The sequence below is a fragment of the Venturia canescens genome, chromosome 8 (genome assembly GCF_019457755.1).
Source record: "Venturia canescens isolate UGA chromosome 8, ASM1945775v1, whole genome shotgun sequence".
Taxonomy (NCBI): Eukaryota; Metazoa; Arthropoda; class Insecta; order Hymenoptera; family Ichneumonidae; genus Venturia; species Venturia canescens.
In genome coordinates this window covers 12,228,901-12,245,709 of record NC_057428.1, presented here as the reverse complement: position 1 = coordinate 12,245,709, position 16,809 = coordinate 12,228,901, and the positions used below count along the sequence as shown (strand labels likewise).

General features: G+C 37.7%; 1 protein-coding gene across 8 annotated transcripts in view; it reads right to left on the bottom strand.

Moving 5' to 3' along the window:
• Nucleotides 1-1,027: 1,027 nt before the first annotated feature.
• Nucleotides 1,028-16,809, bottom strand: part of Sap47 (Synapse-associated protein 47kD) — a 35,256-nt gene continuing 19,474 nt past the window's right edge. For 4 of the 8 annotated variants that reach the window (XM_043425575.1, XM_043425577.1, XM_043425579.1 and 1 more), the window contains 5 exons: nt 9,112-9,249; nt 8,854-8,993; nt 8,273-8,418; nt 7,217-7,372; nt 1,028-3,837 (listed from right to left, as the gene is read on the bottom strand). In XM_043425575.1, the coding sequence (XP_043281510.1) occupies nt 3,695-3,837; nt 7,217-7,372; nt 8,273-8,418; nt 8,854-8,993; nt 9,112-9,249 (723 nt within the window). In that variant the 3' untranslated portion in view covers nt 1,028-3,694. Of the gene's footprint in view, nt 3,838-4,194; nt 6,283-7,216; nt 7,373-8,272; nt 8,419-8,853; nt 8,994-9,111; nt 9,250-16,809 lie in introns of those variants that run through there. The other 4 variants (XM_043425576.1, XM_043425580.1, XM_043425581.1 and 1 more) reach the window with 4 other exon arrangements.

Here is a 16,809-nt window from a genome sequence, read left to right as displayed (position 1 = left end):
AAAATGTGAGAAACTAAAGAACACTCGAATTCTTCGCGTCAATTGCCGAAACGTGACCAACCCACCTTTGCTGAGGTTTAAATATGCTATTTTTTTTAAAAAACATATTTCGATGTATCGAAATGTGAAGCCTCTATTCGTTGCTATAGTTTTGTTTATTCGTTGTCATGGATCGTTGCCAAGCATCATTATTAATTAGCTTCTGTCGCTAAAGCAAGCGCGTAGCGCCCGCGTTGTTGCTAGTTTCATAAAAAAACGGCAAAAAGCGTGCTGGGCCTAACGGTGCCCCTGCTCCGGTTTCTGATGTTAAAAAAGGCGGCACGTATTATTCGCGTTGCAAGAGTTTCTTAGCACTATTATGCTTTCTTAGTAAGTACAATGTTGCCATGCTAAACCATGCTAAAGACATAAAAAATTTCAAAAAGTTCAGAATTTTATAAAATTTGGTGAACATATTCTTTAGTGCCAAATTTGACAATACAAATTTTTTAAGATTTTTCTTCTACACAGTTATCGAGTAATTGATCACTAAAATTCACGTGTATAAGCATAGCGTTTCCATATATATAGGTATACATTCCGGGCATAAGAAATCTTCTTTAATGCGTGATTACTCGACAACTAAGTAGAAGAAAATTTTGAAAAAAATTGTGTTTTCGCACTTGATGTTGAAGAACATTATCACCAAATTTGATCAATTTCTTAATATTTAGACTTCTGTACCGAAACTCTTTAAAAAAGCGGTGGGAATAGATGAGCAATTTACATTATTCATAAAGAAGGACAATCGTTCTTCCATATATCACCAACGAGGAAAAGCAGTAATAACTAGTGAACAATCGATACTATCTATAATCATGAAAATATCGATTGTTTACTATAAATTAAAGCTACTACTCCCCCCTCTACGTTTTCCTTGTGGAGAATATCACTGGAAAAATTTCCTACGAACCTAATTCTAGGTTCGTAGGAAATCATCATTTAGTCCTAAAGTCTTAAAGAATAAAAAGGAATGAGCGAAGGAAGCTTAGGAGTACTCGATTTGTTTTTATTTCTCACGAGGTACACGATTTGTATATTTATAATACATTATCGCAATTATAATATTATTTCCTTAATAGTGTTTTTCCTTTTCAATTTAATCTGCTGCATCATTATATATTCTCATTAATAGTCATATAATATATATTATCATACTTTCAATGGATTCAACAACATATATGTATATGTGTATATTTATGTATATTATATGTATACGCGTGTATATACATACAAGTACCAGGTGTATACTCATATTTTATGAGTGAATGCATTGCATCGGAGGATATAGCGATTTACTTTCCCGAGTGACTCAGAGTGATAAAACGATGTGTACTCGGGAATTCCTTTTTTTCTTTCTAAGTATTTTCTTTGTCTCTTCACCATTTAATATACCGCACATTTTTTTGGTTTTTGGCTGTTGTATATTGCTGTTATTTAAACATATTCGAATACGAGGAACGCTATGAGAAATGCCGTAAAAATCAATCGACACGCACTCGATGCGCGCGATTCCATTACGATAATTACATGATTTTAGATTTGTTTATCGTTTTTAGTTTTTTATTTTTTATTTTTTTTTTTTTTTTATTTTTTATTATTTCAACGCAAGTTCCACTATGCGTTTACATGGATTTTTGTTCTTGTTGCTGCTGCTTTCCATTCCGTTTCTTGCGCGAGGCCAACTTAAGTTAAACACGCTAACCGTGATTGTTTATCTTCTAAATAACGCCTGATCCATTAGGCCCTCCTGAAACACAACTGCAACTTCGTAAAAGCTTCTCTTCTACCGGATATTTTTTCTCCTTATTCTTTTTCTCCCTATCTTCCCCTTCATGTGATTTTTCTTATTAAACGTTTCCTGTCACAACAATTTCCGAACGTCAGAAAATCACTCGTTTAACATTTTCAGAAAGGATTTTATATCTTGTATACACGTTCTCCAAGTCGAGAACTCGTTCGATCAGAATTTCGATATTTCGCGATTCGATGAACGCTTGAAAAAAATCCTGGAAATAGTTCAACGAACACATTTTCCACACGGCGAGTGAACTAAATTAATTTCCTCAATGGATTTCAACTTCTTTCCGAACTTCCTCTCTTTTTTTTGCTCCCTCTCTTTCATTTCACATATTGAATCTTCAAAAAAAAACACGTCAAAACGGCTCATGTCACGAATGCGTTTGCATAAAGAACCAAAAACGAGGGAAAGTTTGTTTAAAAAAGTCGTAATGCTTTTCCACAATTTTTTTTCGTTCATTCATATTTTTATAATATATTTTTCACAATATCTCGAAGGTTTTTGTAACGATTCTGGTTTTAGTCTATTGGCAAAAAATCGAAATTTTGATCGATTCGAGTTTAGGCATCCAAAAGCACGTTTAAACTGCTTGACAGAGTATGATTTTCTCATCTGCGCAAGATCGAGTTCACCAGGAGCAGTAAGTGGAAAATCAATGTACAAGACGAATGATAGTCGACGGTTGCGTTCAACGAAACGAAAGAATGCAGATGAGCGCGCTTCGAAGCTGCTGCCCTTACAAAGCTCTCGACTAAGAAACTACATTTTGAATGACCATTTTTTCGGAGTAATTACACATGACTTGTTGGATCGCTGACAAAATAGTCGGAAGTTCAGATCGATGATGAAACACTGCTTCATCAAACATAAATTCTCGCTGATGTATTAAAGTATTTTTCCCTCGGATAGCCGTTGTCAGAAAATTGAATCGTTGCGCCAAGTCATTGAGAATTCTATTCGACCGGAATAGCAGTGGTGCAGAAGCGTCTTTGCGCAAAGATTCGTCACCAGATGTCATATCTTTGGCGATTTATTTGCCAATGACGAATCGATAAATTGGAAATAAAAAGTGCTTATTATTTTTATGAGCATCATTAATAAGTTTTTTATTCGAAGTGACCGACAGCATTCGTTGTCCAAGGAGGGTGGCCGAGTCGAACATGAAGCTTCGTAACAGGCGCAAAATAGTGAAATATGATCGTATAGGCCATGTGTCTGGAGTCTGTTCGCGTGACGAAGAAAGACGTCGAAAAAATTCTTCAAGTTTCGATACAATGAATAAACGGAGAGCTTCGTTCGGTGACGAATTCTGTTGATCACTTTGACAAATAAATCGACGCGATAAATTCCTTGAAAAACAAAACAAACGATCTTTTCGTTTTACGGAACGATAAACTTCTTGATATTCGTAACAAAGCCGAGTAGAATCTTCGGACGAAATAAATAGACTTAATGCGGCGATAATAAATATCACGTCAACTCTCAATTACTCAATTATACTTTTCCCCTGTAATCGATCTTTCTCTTTTTTCTTTTCAGTCGAACCCGACGAAAACTTACGAGATTTAAAATACAAACAGACACACATACAAGCAATTTTGTGCGGTCGTAACAAATCTTCGGAAAAGAAATTCGCCGTTGAATGGTTGGAAATAAAAATGAGAAATGATTTTATAAACTAAGGCGATGGAGGATCGTCCGACTTGTCGCATATCTGCGTGAAAAAATCACTTTGCCCTTGAGCAAAGGCTCGTTAACAACTCATAAATACGCCTCGATCGAGTACGTCAAAGTTTCACAATTTCTTCATACGTTTTCAACCATTTTTTTCTCCATCTCTGTTCGTTATTCATTTTACTTGAGATCCCCATCTTCGCCGAGGAGTTCATCCATCTGTTCTTCCCAATCGTCCTTGCCACTCGTCGTATTCTTTTCCTGGCCCGTAACGACTTCAAAATCCTTCAGTTCGGCCTCCAATTCACCTTCCCATTCTTCTTCTGCGGAGATTCACAAGCAGCCTTGTAGCTATTTTCCAGGTAGGAGCCATTGGATCGTGTTTATATGTATGTTTGTGTCTTATATACACGTGATCAAATAATGTCCTGTTTGTGTGTGCAGATTGTGTGTATATGTGTGTCTGTTTTTTGCAAGATGATCGATTAGACATTGGGAAAAGTGGGCGTGGATGTAAAGAGAATGAGTTAAGATGAAAATGAAGGAATGAAAAAAAACTATTAAGAAAATCAAAATAATAATAACAACAGTAATAATAACAGTAGTAATGCAAGAGGACTCAGAATGGAAAGATTCTTAAAGACGAGTCTCTTTTAGTACGAGAAATAAATGCAAAGCAATGAAAACTTTTGTCGAGATCTTTAATTTTTTGTGACAACGGTAAGTGGGACCCCGGTCGAAAAGCTTTTTTTAAAGATTTATCACTGATAACGCGTTCAGGAATGACTCGTGGAACGTTTTTAATCGTTGCTTCTCGAGACTTTTTATGATGCACAAAGCCGCGATTTTCCGTTTTAAATTATTTACGTATAAACAATTGCTCATGGCAATTTGCGCGGTTCGCTTTTTACGGAGGTTCGTTTGCGCGCAAAACACTATTCGCCCAAGAGCATGATTAACCACTAATTTTTTCCGCGTTAATCGTCTACCGCAATCCCGTCCCACAGCTTTGTTTCCGTTTCGCTCGTTCGTTCTCGCGGTTGCGCGAGAACAGGCGATACGGCTTACTTTGAAAAATATCCCGTATCGTTTCGAATCGCTTTGTCCGTCGTTATTTCGAACCATTTATAAAATAAAATTCATTGACGATCCATTCAAAATTCAGTCACGAGCAAATTCCTTCGATTTATAATGAAACAAAAGTTTTATCGCAGTTTTTATGGATAAACTTATTTTCAAATTGCAAAAAGCAAATTCATTACGGCCACTATCGATCGATATTTACCCAATAAAAATGCCAGTGAAATTTCCTCGAGAAAGCAAATCGAAATCGCTCATTTCGTTTCTCAAAGCAGTCAGTATCAACCTATTTTCCCGAATCCATTTTAAATGACTAGAATCGTTTTTCGTTTTCATTATTGTGATACATTTTCGTACGAGCCCATTCGAGTATAAAAGAAAACCGAAAGGGTGTAGACAAGCGCGAACGGGCGTTCGACAACGACGAGCAGGCGATTGAAATATTCCCAAGAAATATTCCGTGTCCCTCGTGAACGTAACTCGATCCTGTTTTTTTCTTTTCTTTTCAATTGGAATTTCATTAAAATTTAATATCCGGTAAAACACGTATTGTCATTCAACAAATTTAATTAGGTACCTATTAGTAAGTTTTATCGCTTCCTCGTCATCGTTATTTGTATTAATTTAATTTATTTATTTATTCATTCTGTTAATTTATCGTTACTTATAGTTCATTGGATTTTCTTTTGTTACTTACAACTTTTACAACACGGAGAGAACAAAGTGAAGGTAAATAGTTGACGTAGACATACGGACAGACAGACGACAAACAGACAGACAGTATAGTCAAATATATCAGTTTTTAACGTTTTTTCTTCATTATTTTCCTTTTTTATATCGATCTCAATTCCATCGGTGTCAAATATTTATATTTATAAATACGAATATTTATAAATATCTAAATATTTGTCACGAATGAAACGAATCGATTCTCAAACTTCGCCCAATGTCTCGAACTAATATTTCTTCGTTCTCTCTCTCTCTCGCTCTCGCTCTCGCTCTCGATCAACCCACCAGGCCCTCTTTTTCAGTCGCTACGATTGATCTAAATGTAGTGTTAAATCACGAAAAGTTTGCCGAGTGCTCGACTAAATGCAGTAACGCTAAACTTTCAGCAGTTTAGAAGACATTCTCCCACGATTATTATTTCCGCCCTTTTCCCTATACCAATTTTTTTTCTTTTAATCTCAAGTGTCTCGAGCGCGTTTTCGTATTACAAGTAATTTATCGTAATTTTGCGTTCTAGATTATTTATCGACTTTGTAATGTTGTTTTTTTCTCTCTATATAACACAAATAAAATTTTAAACAACTTTTTCAAATTTACGATCCTTTGTGTTTTTGTGTTTGCATGCGTGTGTATGTTCGTTTGCAAGTACGTGTGAGTTCGTTTGTGTATGTGTACTTGTGAAAAAAACAACGTAAAATCTACAATGAGTTGCGATACGAGAGGGACGAAATTTGAGGGAGAGACAGAGAGAAAGAGAGAAAGAGAGAGAGAGAGAGAGAGAGAACGAGAAAATGTCGAATCGAAATCTCGTCTTGATAACAGGTGATTTAGGAAACAATATTTTTTATGATAATTCAAATAAATTATGATCGAATTTGTTCTACTGAACGTAAATGTCGTTTGGATTTTTTTGGGTGTGCTTTGGATAATGGTACAGGTCTATTTCTCCTCTTCTTAGGCTGTAGACAGAATAGAATGGAAAATTGTCGTTTTTTCTTTCAATTCCATAAATCGTATTAATTCAAAGATATATTCTTTAAATCTACTTTCTTTCTTAGCTAATTACGAGACTACGAAATACTCTCCAAACTTCATTGCTTTACGCTACGACATACATTGAGCTAGACAGGTATTTATGGTTTTTTTTTCTTCTAATTTATCGTTACCGGAGAACACCGGGGTCCGTTACCATGCTGTCTCAATATCAACAACAAGTAGCCAACTATTGTGCAAATATGTGAAGATATATTTTTTTTTTTCATACCTCTCGTCACCAACGTTTCCCCATTTTATCGAATATTTTTCTCTGTGCACCATGCAAAAAATTTATATCTCGAATGTACTGATCAATTTTATTTAAAAATTACTCATAAAATAGAAGTACATATTTCATAGAAATATTTCTTTTTTTTCTCTAGAAAATACAGTTTATAGTTTTTTTGTATATAAATTTTTGTCGCTGCATACTTTTGCAATCTTTAGAAAAATGGGGTTGTGTTGCGAGCAAAACTGTTAAGGTATTGAACATACAACGGATGGAATGCAACGAAAATTTTTTTCCACCCGTCAAACTTCTCAAGGACTTTGAACGCATGAAAATAAAAAATTCGGTAGGAAGAATTTGATTAAGTTCAATCGCGAGTGATGTTTGTCTATCAATTCTCCAACAAATGAACGAAAAGTATTTTTTATTCGGTAAAATTGGTAGACTAATTTAAAAAATCTCTGATCGTTTTTGAAACTTATTGTGTTACTCTGTTACATTTTTTTTTTTTTTTTTTTTTTTTTTAAAATGAAAAGTCGTGTATTCAAGAGCTTTTGAAAAGGACGAAATTTCATTTGCATTCCAACATTGCAAGCTTCAACATCGTGAAATCGATCGACGTTACTGACCTTTACCATTTTGCATTCCCAGTCTTTTCATGCCTTCCCGCACTTCTTTAATGTCAGTGTCCGTAGCCCTTACACTGTCAGAAACAAACTCATGGCTCGGCGAATCTTTCGACGGTTCGAGCACCTTGCTCGCTGCTTCGGCTGCCTCCACTCGAACTACGGTATTCCCAGCATTGTTATAGATTCACTAAACGGCCACACCTACACTAGAGATACGAGCTAGCTCGAACTGACGATATTACAGTGCTCAAACATGTGTTCAGCTAAACATACCGACTTACAGTGATGTCAAAACATGTCGAGACGCTATTGCTGTCCTCCTTGGAAAATTTTTCACCCCAACTCTTTGATAAATGTTTTGTTTTTTTCAATGTTCTCTATTGAATTTCATCATTTTATTTCTGACTCAACATTTACTGTCCAAAACTTCCAATAATCTGGTTTTCTCATTTTTATAAAAAACATTCCAGCATAAATTTGAGACTTGACGAATGGAGAGCCCTCGATCAATATCATTTTTTTCGTTCATTCGATTCGGCCATGTGTATATCACTAATCCGGAGCAAAGTTACAATCTACTTTTCAATTGAATCAAAGCAATTTCAATATTACGGCAAGACCCGGTTCCTCTCATTGCGAATTTCGCATCAATTCATCATCATTTCGCATTCAAATTGAGTTGGAACGTTCGTTAGTTTGATTGCAAAAAGAGAGACGATTTTCGAGAGAGAAGTCAAATGGAATAGGAACGACGTTTCTAGTTTGCAAAATTTTTGACAATTATTAATGAGCTTTCCAAATCCGTGGCAATCTCTGAGACCTCGGAATTGCTTCGCTCGCAACAACCACTTTAATGCAAAAAATTAACTAAATGCGTCTCACTAAAGTTATTACTTTCAAGCTCACAAATCCAAGGCCATAAAGTGTAGCGATTTCAGTGCTCATCGACAATAATACTCGTGATGCATATAACAACATCTACACACTCTACTCAAAGCATCAAAATAATTGATACTACGAAAGAAAAATAAGAACGGTGACGGTAAAGTTATTTACCTTGAGTATGATCGATGCTACCGGTGGATGTTAGCGCGGCATTTGGATTGCTTTCCGCCTGGCTAGCCATTGCATTCAGTTCGTGGCTTTGACGGAGTAGGGACACTCGGTAAAAGTAGTTGCGCCAGAAATTCTCTTCGGTTATCCTGCATCAGTCAATGTCGAAAGACAAGAGACGATTATATTTTATCCATTAAACAATGCGTCGAATAGAAACGTTGAAGTATTGGGTAAAACATTTTCGAAAATTGAGGCGTAACGGAGATATTTTTGTATTTTCCAAATACCCCAAAACAGTAATTCGAAAAATGCCATTCGGAAGTGTCCCTTTTTCTGTAATTATACGCCCAAGATTTGTCTACTCTTTATTTTAAATATTTCTATCGTTAATGAAATTGAAAAATTGTGAAAATAGCTACCGACATATTCCACAGGCAATTTCAAGTGTTTTATGACACCAAGAAAGTTGACTGAAGCTTTTCAAATTTTCATAACGTAAAAATTGCAAATTAGATACAACAATCGTAATTTTTGTGTCGTCCATTGTCGAAGGTTCGGTTGGAAGAATATTTGACACTCACACTTTTGGTACCAGCTCGAACCTCATGGTCTCAAGATTAGGGTCGAGGGCTAAAGTGGCCTGTGCCATTGGCTGAACGGCCTCAAAGTCCCACGCGAATTCAACACCAGGTGGCGGAGCTCTCACAAAGTTGCGTCGATCCTGAGATGACAATAAAACGAAAAAAGAGATTAATCGTTAGGGTCTCCAAGAGTAATTGGTTTCTAGGGAATAAAATGGTATTCGATGTGTTTGCTATGTGCGAAGTGAAGGAGCTTACGGTTGAAAGGGCTAAGCATTCCTCGCGAAGTGCATCCTCATTCGGCGCCCCTACCCAAGGAGCAACGGCCTCGCCTTTTTCGTTCTGCTTACCGGCGATGAAAGCTTCCTGCTCTTTGTTCAGTTCGGCGATGATTCTCTGAAAAGACAATAAAAATGATTAATTCTTACAAAGAGAAATGAAGGGGGAGATTTTGATGTTCATCGGAGCGAATCGTCTCTCCATGAATTAATAAAAACATCGAGAATACCGTGCGTCATATTTCAGTCAAAAGCTAAGAAAACGTAATTCCGACGATGAAAAAGCACAGACTCGCTTGAGAGTACAACGAAGTATATTCGACGAGGATTTCCCGACGACTAATTCAGCAGAAATCCTGCACTCGACATCTCATCTTTGCCTCTGCGTTATATCCTTAATTTTTTTTTTTTTTTTTCTATACGTGAGCAAAACTCCTTTCTACTCTTGCTTCTTCTCTCATTTGGCAAAAGTCGATATCCCCAATACGTCGGGGGCTCGTGTAGTCGACGAGTTATAATTAGGTCAACGAGCTGAGAATCGAGGGTGTTGATCGATCCATCGCACCAATTAATATGTATATGCAAATTGATTCGACGGAAAAGTTTCATTGCCGAATAGGGAAGAAAATATGGAAATTCGTATAAGAAAATAAAAAAAAAGGAAACAACGAATGGAATATTTTTACCTTTTACGTTCGTTATGTTTTCATGAAAATTATTTTGTTTTCGGATTTTCCCTCTTTTTACTTCAATCTTTTTCTGAAAAAAATGTACTCCGGAATACTCCTGCGAGTGTATAGTTAACTGAAAAAACAGCAAAACCGTTTGGAAAGCCCTGAAATATTATTTTTTCCCCCTGAAAAATGACTGCCAGTAAAGAAAAATGTATACGAGAGGGATTCGGTTAATGGTCGTGGCGGTGGCGGCGGCGAAGGAAGTGAATTTTCATTACGTATATATTCTTTATTTCCTGCGACCCAAGTCTTTCGAGTTGCCGTTTATATCAATACGGTAACCTGGGGGAAATGGAGGAGAGAATTTGATTTGCGATATCGGGAAATATTGCCTCGCTTTCTAGACTTCTGACAGAAATTTTTCGACTTTCGTGCTGAGGGAGCCTCGTGAAAAGCTTTTTCAAGCCGGTGGACTCGAGAACTGGGGTAAAAATATGGATCGAGTAAACCAATGAATTTGTATGCTGCCCTTGAGCTGAAAAATTCTAAGAAAAAACATTCGATGTGAAAATTTGCACTGTTGGGATAGCACGAGAAAAATTCATCTTTTCCTAGTTTATCCATTTTCTCGTTCGCCCCTTAAAGGCTGAGAATGGAGAAAATTTTCCTAGCAACAGATTAAAAGAGAAAATCGATCCTCGATAATTGAAAGCTCATGGGAAAAACAAAAATATTGAAAAAATCCCAACGAACTTCGACATCGAGAAGAGTAGTTACGAAATCCATCAAACTGCTCTACGCTTTTTTTTAATAAGAACATTTTCACCGTAACGAATCACCCTGGCGAACGTACGAAAACCTTTTTCCAAAATCACGCTCAAGCGTGAAAGTTCTAAACGACTTTAGTTGCTCTGGGAATTGTTGAAAGAACGATGTTGGATAGCGATCGTATTGTGGACAGGGAAAAGGGGAGAGAATAACTAGGGAGAAAGAATAAAAAAAAGGGTAAGAAAAATGGTGTGGTGCAAGGGGGAAAAGAAAGGGAGAGGGTTGCACAGCCAGAACTAGAGCTTTCGAAGATTGCATGGGCATGACCTCCGTCGCGTTGTGGGGTCTGGAGGAGTATAGTATCGATCCAGGCCACCGTCGACTACGAACCGCTGGAGCAGGAGAGAAAGAGAGCGAGAGGGAGGTGTCCTATGACGTAACGTCGACTGGCGAAAAGTCAAAAAACGAGAAAAGCCTGGAGTAGGCGAGGGAACGTTCAAGATTCATTTGAGCCCTCTGGAAATAGAAAATTATTCAGATTTTCGCCTACAGTGCTTTCCGCCTGGTTCAATCTCCCGAAGGTTATTGGATGTTTGCAAAGAAAGAAAAAAAAAACGTTGAAAATATGAATATTTGTTGAAAATAAAAACGATGAGAGCGAATGAAAATTGTATCGTGTTCGTGTCGATTTGGTGTTCTTTGGTTCGAAGAACGAACATTGGACTGGACAAACGACGAGAATTTCAGTGAACGAAGAACTTACCATCCGAACTGTTTCTTCCAGAAGAATCTGCAGAAGAAAGATGAGACGATAGAGTGTATTAGTTAGTGGGAATGAAAGAAATGATACGAGCTTAAAAAATGCTAGAAATTAGCAGGGAGCTGGGAGTGAAAAGCGCCGAGTTTTTTTAATTGGCCAAGCGAAAGAAGTCGAGGATTTAAAGCGAGCTAGCTGGAAATAAAACGAGACTGAGAGAGCCACGACAGGCGAAGATCCGGGAGGTACGAGACACGAGAGATTTTTTTCTCCCCTGATGCAGGTGGTTAAGAATCGTCAAAGAGAATCATAAGGCTTTTATTCTCCTCGACTGAGCTTCCCCTTCGGGCTAAATCCTTCGGGGATGCGCACAGTTTACTTCAAATGGTCGAAACTAAAGAAAAAGAGAGAATAAAAAAAACGTAGCGAATGCTTAAGAAAAACACACGAATTGGTGCCAATCAAGAGAACAATGATTCACTCGTTTAATTAAATAAGGAATTCAAAAGCGTTCGAGAAACTCAACCTGAAATAACAAGTCGTTTACATAAATTTTTCACTTTTCATGCCTTTCACATTTTCAGCAATCCGTTTCTCTAGGATTTCGTATTTTCGAGCTTTTGTCCAATGGGCAAAAGTCGGTGAAAACTTTCAGTGAGTTAAAACTGTTTTAATCACAAAATAAATTACGAACGTTTCCTGCTGGCATCATGAAGACTCATAATCTCAGATAGCAGTATTTTAATTTTGAAAACTCGATGAAATTGCTTCGCAATATAAATGACAATTTAAGCTTATTCCTTCGATAATTGGCTCGAATAATCCTGAATGGAATTCCGATTCGTCTTTTATGGTAATATTGTGAATTTCAGCGAGAGAAGAAACGAGGATAAGGGAGGGGGAAAGGCAGGCAAAAGGTTCTCTGGGTTCGAAAGTTGAGAGTTCCTCTTGCAGCCCTAGTTGGCTTTGAGCTCATAGGGGTTGGTATGATCCTCCTTCGCAGAGTGGCACTTCGATCCTGGGCTTACAGCCAAGAAAGAGCGAGAGAGAGAGAGGGAAATCGGTAGGCATTGGCCTGGGCGATTAACCTGAATAGCTTTTGAGCAAAATCGAGTGGTTTCTTCCAGTCGAATCGTTTTTCGTGAATCTCCGGCATCGATAATACACTCGACGAAAGACCATGCAGCACGAAGACAGAAGAGATGAAGGTGAAAAACATTTTCAAAGAGACGAGCGGAAAGAAAAGTTGATGATCAGAAGTTTGCTGAACGCTGAAGTTTGCAACGTTGGAGTCCAGCGAAATTAACGAAAATAACATTTGTTTGTTTTCGTTGTAAAAAACTAATTTTTTATTTCATCAATCATTGGTGAAGACTGAAAAACTACGAAGTGCCAATTAGGCAGGTAACAGAATTGGAGAATTACTGGAATGGACAACCGAAAGGGCGGATATTAGAAAAGAAGAAAAATCCACAAACTCAACGAAAACCAACATTATTTATGACGTTGAAGTTTGCAACGTTGGAGTTGAACGAAATGAACGAAAAAAAGATTTATAATTAATTATTTTTTCATTTCACGAATTATTGATGTGGCTTAAAAAATAACGAATTGGAAATTCGGCAGGGAAGAAAATTGGAGATTTACTGGAATTATTTGAGAGTTTTTTTAGATCATTTCGTTGGACTCCAACGTTGGAAACTTCAGCGTCGTCATTATTTCCTCATCCAGTCCGGTCAATCAGTAACTTTCAGAAAAACATAAATTTCCAAAGGTAGATAAAAAGCAATGAAAAAATGAAGGCTCTTTTGGCATACGTTTGTTAAGGCCTTAGGCCACTCTAGAGGCCGAAAAAAATAGGCTTTTTGGGAATTTTTTTTCAGAAATACTACAAATTAAATCGAGATAAGAGAAACGTGACTTTATTATTCATATCAGTGACTGCTTACAATAATTTTTTTGAAACGATTTAGTGCAAAATGGCTGCTGTGCAACGTTTTTGCGATGGCTCAACTTTTCAAGTTGGCCGGACTCATAACTCAGGCAATTTTCAACCGATTAACTTGAAATTTTGAAAATATCTTGAAAAATACATTGTCTACTGAAATACGTAGGATTTTTGCGATATATTGATTTTTGGCCAAATGGCGCCCTTCTAAAGTGGAAAGTGAAGATCTTGAGAAACTTGAGAACTGAAGAATTGTCAGATAATTGTTAATAACGAATGAACTACGCAATATAAAAAAAAGATCCTACGTACTTCCATAGACAAAGTATTTTTCAAGATATTTTGAAAATTTCAAGTTAATCGGTTGAAAATTGCCTGAGTTATGAGTCCGGCCAACTTGAAAAGTTGAGCCATCGCAAAAACGCTGCACAGCCGCCATTTTGCACTAAATCGTTTCAAAAAAATTATTGTAAGCAGTCACTGATATGAATAATAAAATCACGTTTCTCTTATCTCGATTTAATTTGTAGTATTTCTGAAAAAAAATTCCCAAAAAGCCTATTTTTTTCGGCCTCTAGAGTGGCCTAAGGCCTTAAAACTAGAGAAAGTAACGGAATAATTGGGAGTTGAAAAAGAGCTACAACGTTTTGTCCCGGAGTACATGGTCGAAGCTATTGTGTCGAAAGCAAACAAGAATCGTTCTGTACAAGGCGCGGAGAAAGAATGTGCAGGAATATTTGAGGAATGCACGTACAAATGGAACGTAGAATTTTTTCACGAGTGGCGGAAGCTTCGCAATGGAAGAATCTCACAAATAATGCGTATATATGAGAAGATGGAGGGGGTGCGGTGGTTGAAAAGGTGGAAATGCCCCACGCAGGCCCGCGTACTGTACCGAGGAGTAGTAAGGCTAACGAAATGTGGGTCACAGAGTTTCTCCCGACCTAGATAATGCCTATGACGTCACCCACGCTTCTGCTCAAAGCGAAAGAAATCGAGGAAGGGGAAAAGAGCAATGTATGAAAATGTAACCGAGGATTCGGGTGTCCCGAAGGTGGGAAAAACCCCTGAGAATTCGAGCGCCTTGAAACGTCGCAGGTTTTCGGAAAATGTTCAATCTCCACCCTTGAGACACTAGCAAATCGGAAGGAGAATAAATAACTCTCGCTCGCTGTTTCTCTTCCTCCCGCGATTTCCGAGCCTCGGGGGACGAGTTCCAGATTCCTCAAGTTCTCAGGATTTCCTAAGTATGAAACGACCTTCAGGCACTGACACGACGAAATTCGTCAAACGGAATATTTGAAACTTTGGACTAAGTTGAAGCCAGCGGATGAAACGTGCGATTGATTCGAAGAAAATTGCTTAGTTACCGGGGTGCCGCATCTTCGGAAAGCAAACTCGAAAGTTCGAGGTCCATTTCTGACTCGGAAAAAGATTTTCTTCATTTTCTAATGAGTTGTAAGTAATGGAGACTTCAGTCTCACACTTTCGTTCATCAGGTGTACTCCTGAAACGGTTGGAGGATTGAGATAAAGTTCATTGGATCAATATCGCAGCGCACAAAATTCCTGACGAAAAAGTCGTGGACAAAACTTTTTCAGCTTCAGTAGTTTGGTCCTAGGGACGGGTCGAAAGTCCCCCGAAAATTTTTCCCCCATACGCACGAGCCTGGGCAGCCTATTTTTTCGATGCGTTCTTAGGATTGAAGCACTGAAGATGGGGAAATGGCGTCGAAGGCTTTTCGTGAGAAAACTCGTTCTCTGCGAGCAGGTCGGTTGCACGGACCTTGCTGCCATTTTCAAACGGTTCGACGATGAAAGAACGCGTGTTTAAAATTTTTTTTTTAAATTAGTGGATCGTGAAAAAGGAATCGAATCACGGAAAGATTAAACTTCAAATTCGCTTCTAAACTTTGATATTTTCGAATAAAACACTGAAACTGAAGCATATCGAAAAATAAAAAGGACACGTACATGAGACAATTCATTCCGTTGCATCCATAAAAGTTTTTTTTTCACGAGGAATGAGTGCAGATTAAACTTTATGGAAATCGATTTCTTTTTTTCCATCCGCCAACTCTCGCAGAGAGCCGGATCCGTTTGTTTTTTTAGTTATACTTTTTTCGACGGGATATCTTTCAAGCTGCTGACATTTACGAAGGTTTTCGTTGCATGGAAAGCGAAAAAGGTGAAGAGAGAAAAAATAAGGAAAGTTGCTAGAAAACGCAGGCAGTTTAGCGAGCGACTGGGGTGTAGGTAATTGAATTTTTCAGAAGGAGCTTCGCAAAAAAGTTTTGATAAAAAATAAAAGGTGAAAAAATGTGTGAACTGAGAGACGAGAAAATGGAGATGGAAGTTTGCCATTGGATCGTTTGAGTTTATAAGAGACCGGAACGACTTTGAGAACGGGCAGAAAGGCGAAGCTCATGGAAAAACAAACAAAAAATATCCGATAACGGAAAGAGGTTCGAATGTGCAGCGATAAATTAATTGGCTCGTGAAAAATTCATTTTCAGCGAGCCATTCAGTGCGGCATGAAACACTGAGCGAAATATTGGAAAGAGGATCGAATCAAATGTTGAGGGGGGAATGGAATTACAGCTGGAAATGATTAAAACGTTATTCATTTTCGCCCAAAGGTCATTGTGGGACGAGGAAAAATGAGAAGATTGGCTCATGGGGAAGAGAAACATTATTCTGCTTGTTATTAAGACTTAATGGAAGGAGATTTCGAAGAAAATGATGGGACGAGGCATTTACAGCGTCTTAATTAATTCCTAGCGGACGTGACAATTATGTGCAACGAGAGGAAAGCTCTTTCCTGAGGAAAATCTTTACCAACCACCTGGGCTCGTTCCCGTAACAAAACGAATGAATTTCACTCTAATATCCAACAACAAAGAAAGAGCGAAGGAGAAAGGGCATGGTTGAAAAACAAGGCTAATTTATTCTCGTAGTTTGTTGCGTATTCCCATCTCGTCTCGAGTTATTCCGCTCAGGTTTAACATTCTCGGTCGTGCTTAAGGATCAACAGAGCCAACTAGCTCACCAGTCTTCTTCGTCTATTGAGAAAACGAGATGGTAGCACGTCTCCAAATAACATTTATTTCATTCCGAGTGACAGGACCGAGGGCAGGCCTGTTTTGATTTCGAGCCAAAGCCAAACAGCCTGCTGACCAAGACAACCGATACCGGAACCTTAAGGTAGTACATGTACGAAACGAATTTCTCAAGTCTTGAAATTTACACAGAGTTTAAATGGATAGTCGACTCACACGCATATCAAATTTTAAAGGCTTCGTCTTATTGGTTATTGAGATAAACGTGTTTAAATATGAAGAAAAATACACAGGGTTTTAAGGACATGCGTAAAAAATCGTTTTTCCATATAACGAATGAACGCTTCTTACGAAGTTTATGAAAAAGTACACGATAACGACGAAGTATGTAATGAAGGTTTGGGAAAATATTCGAGACGATTGTCTTACTAGTAATAAAGATATATTACGTTAAATATTGAACGAAATTAGTA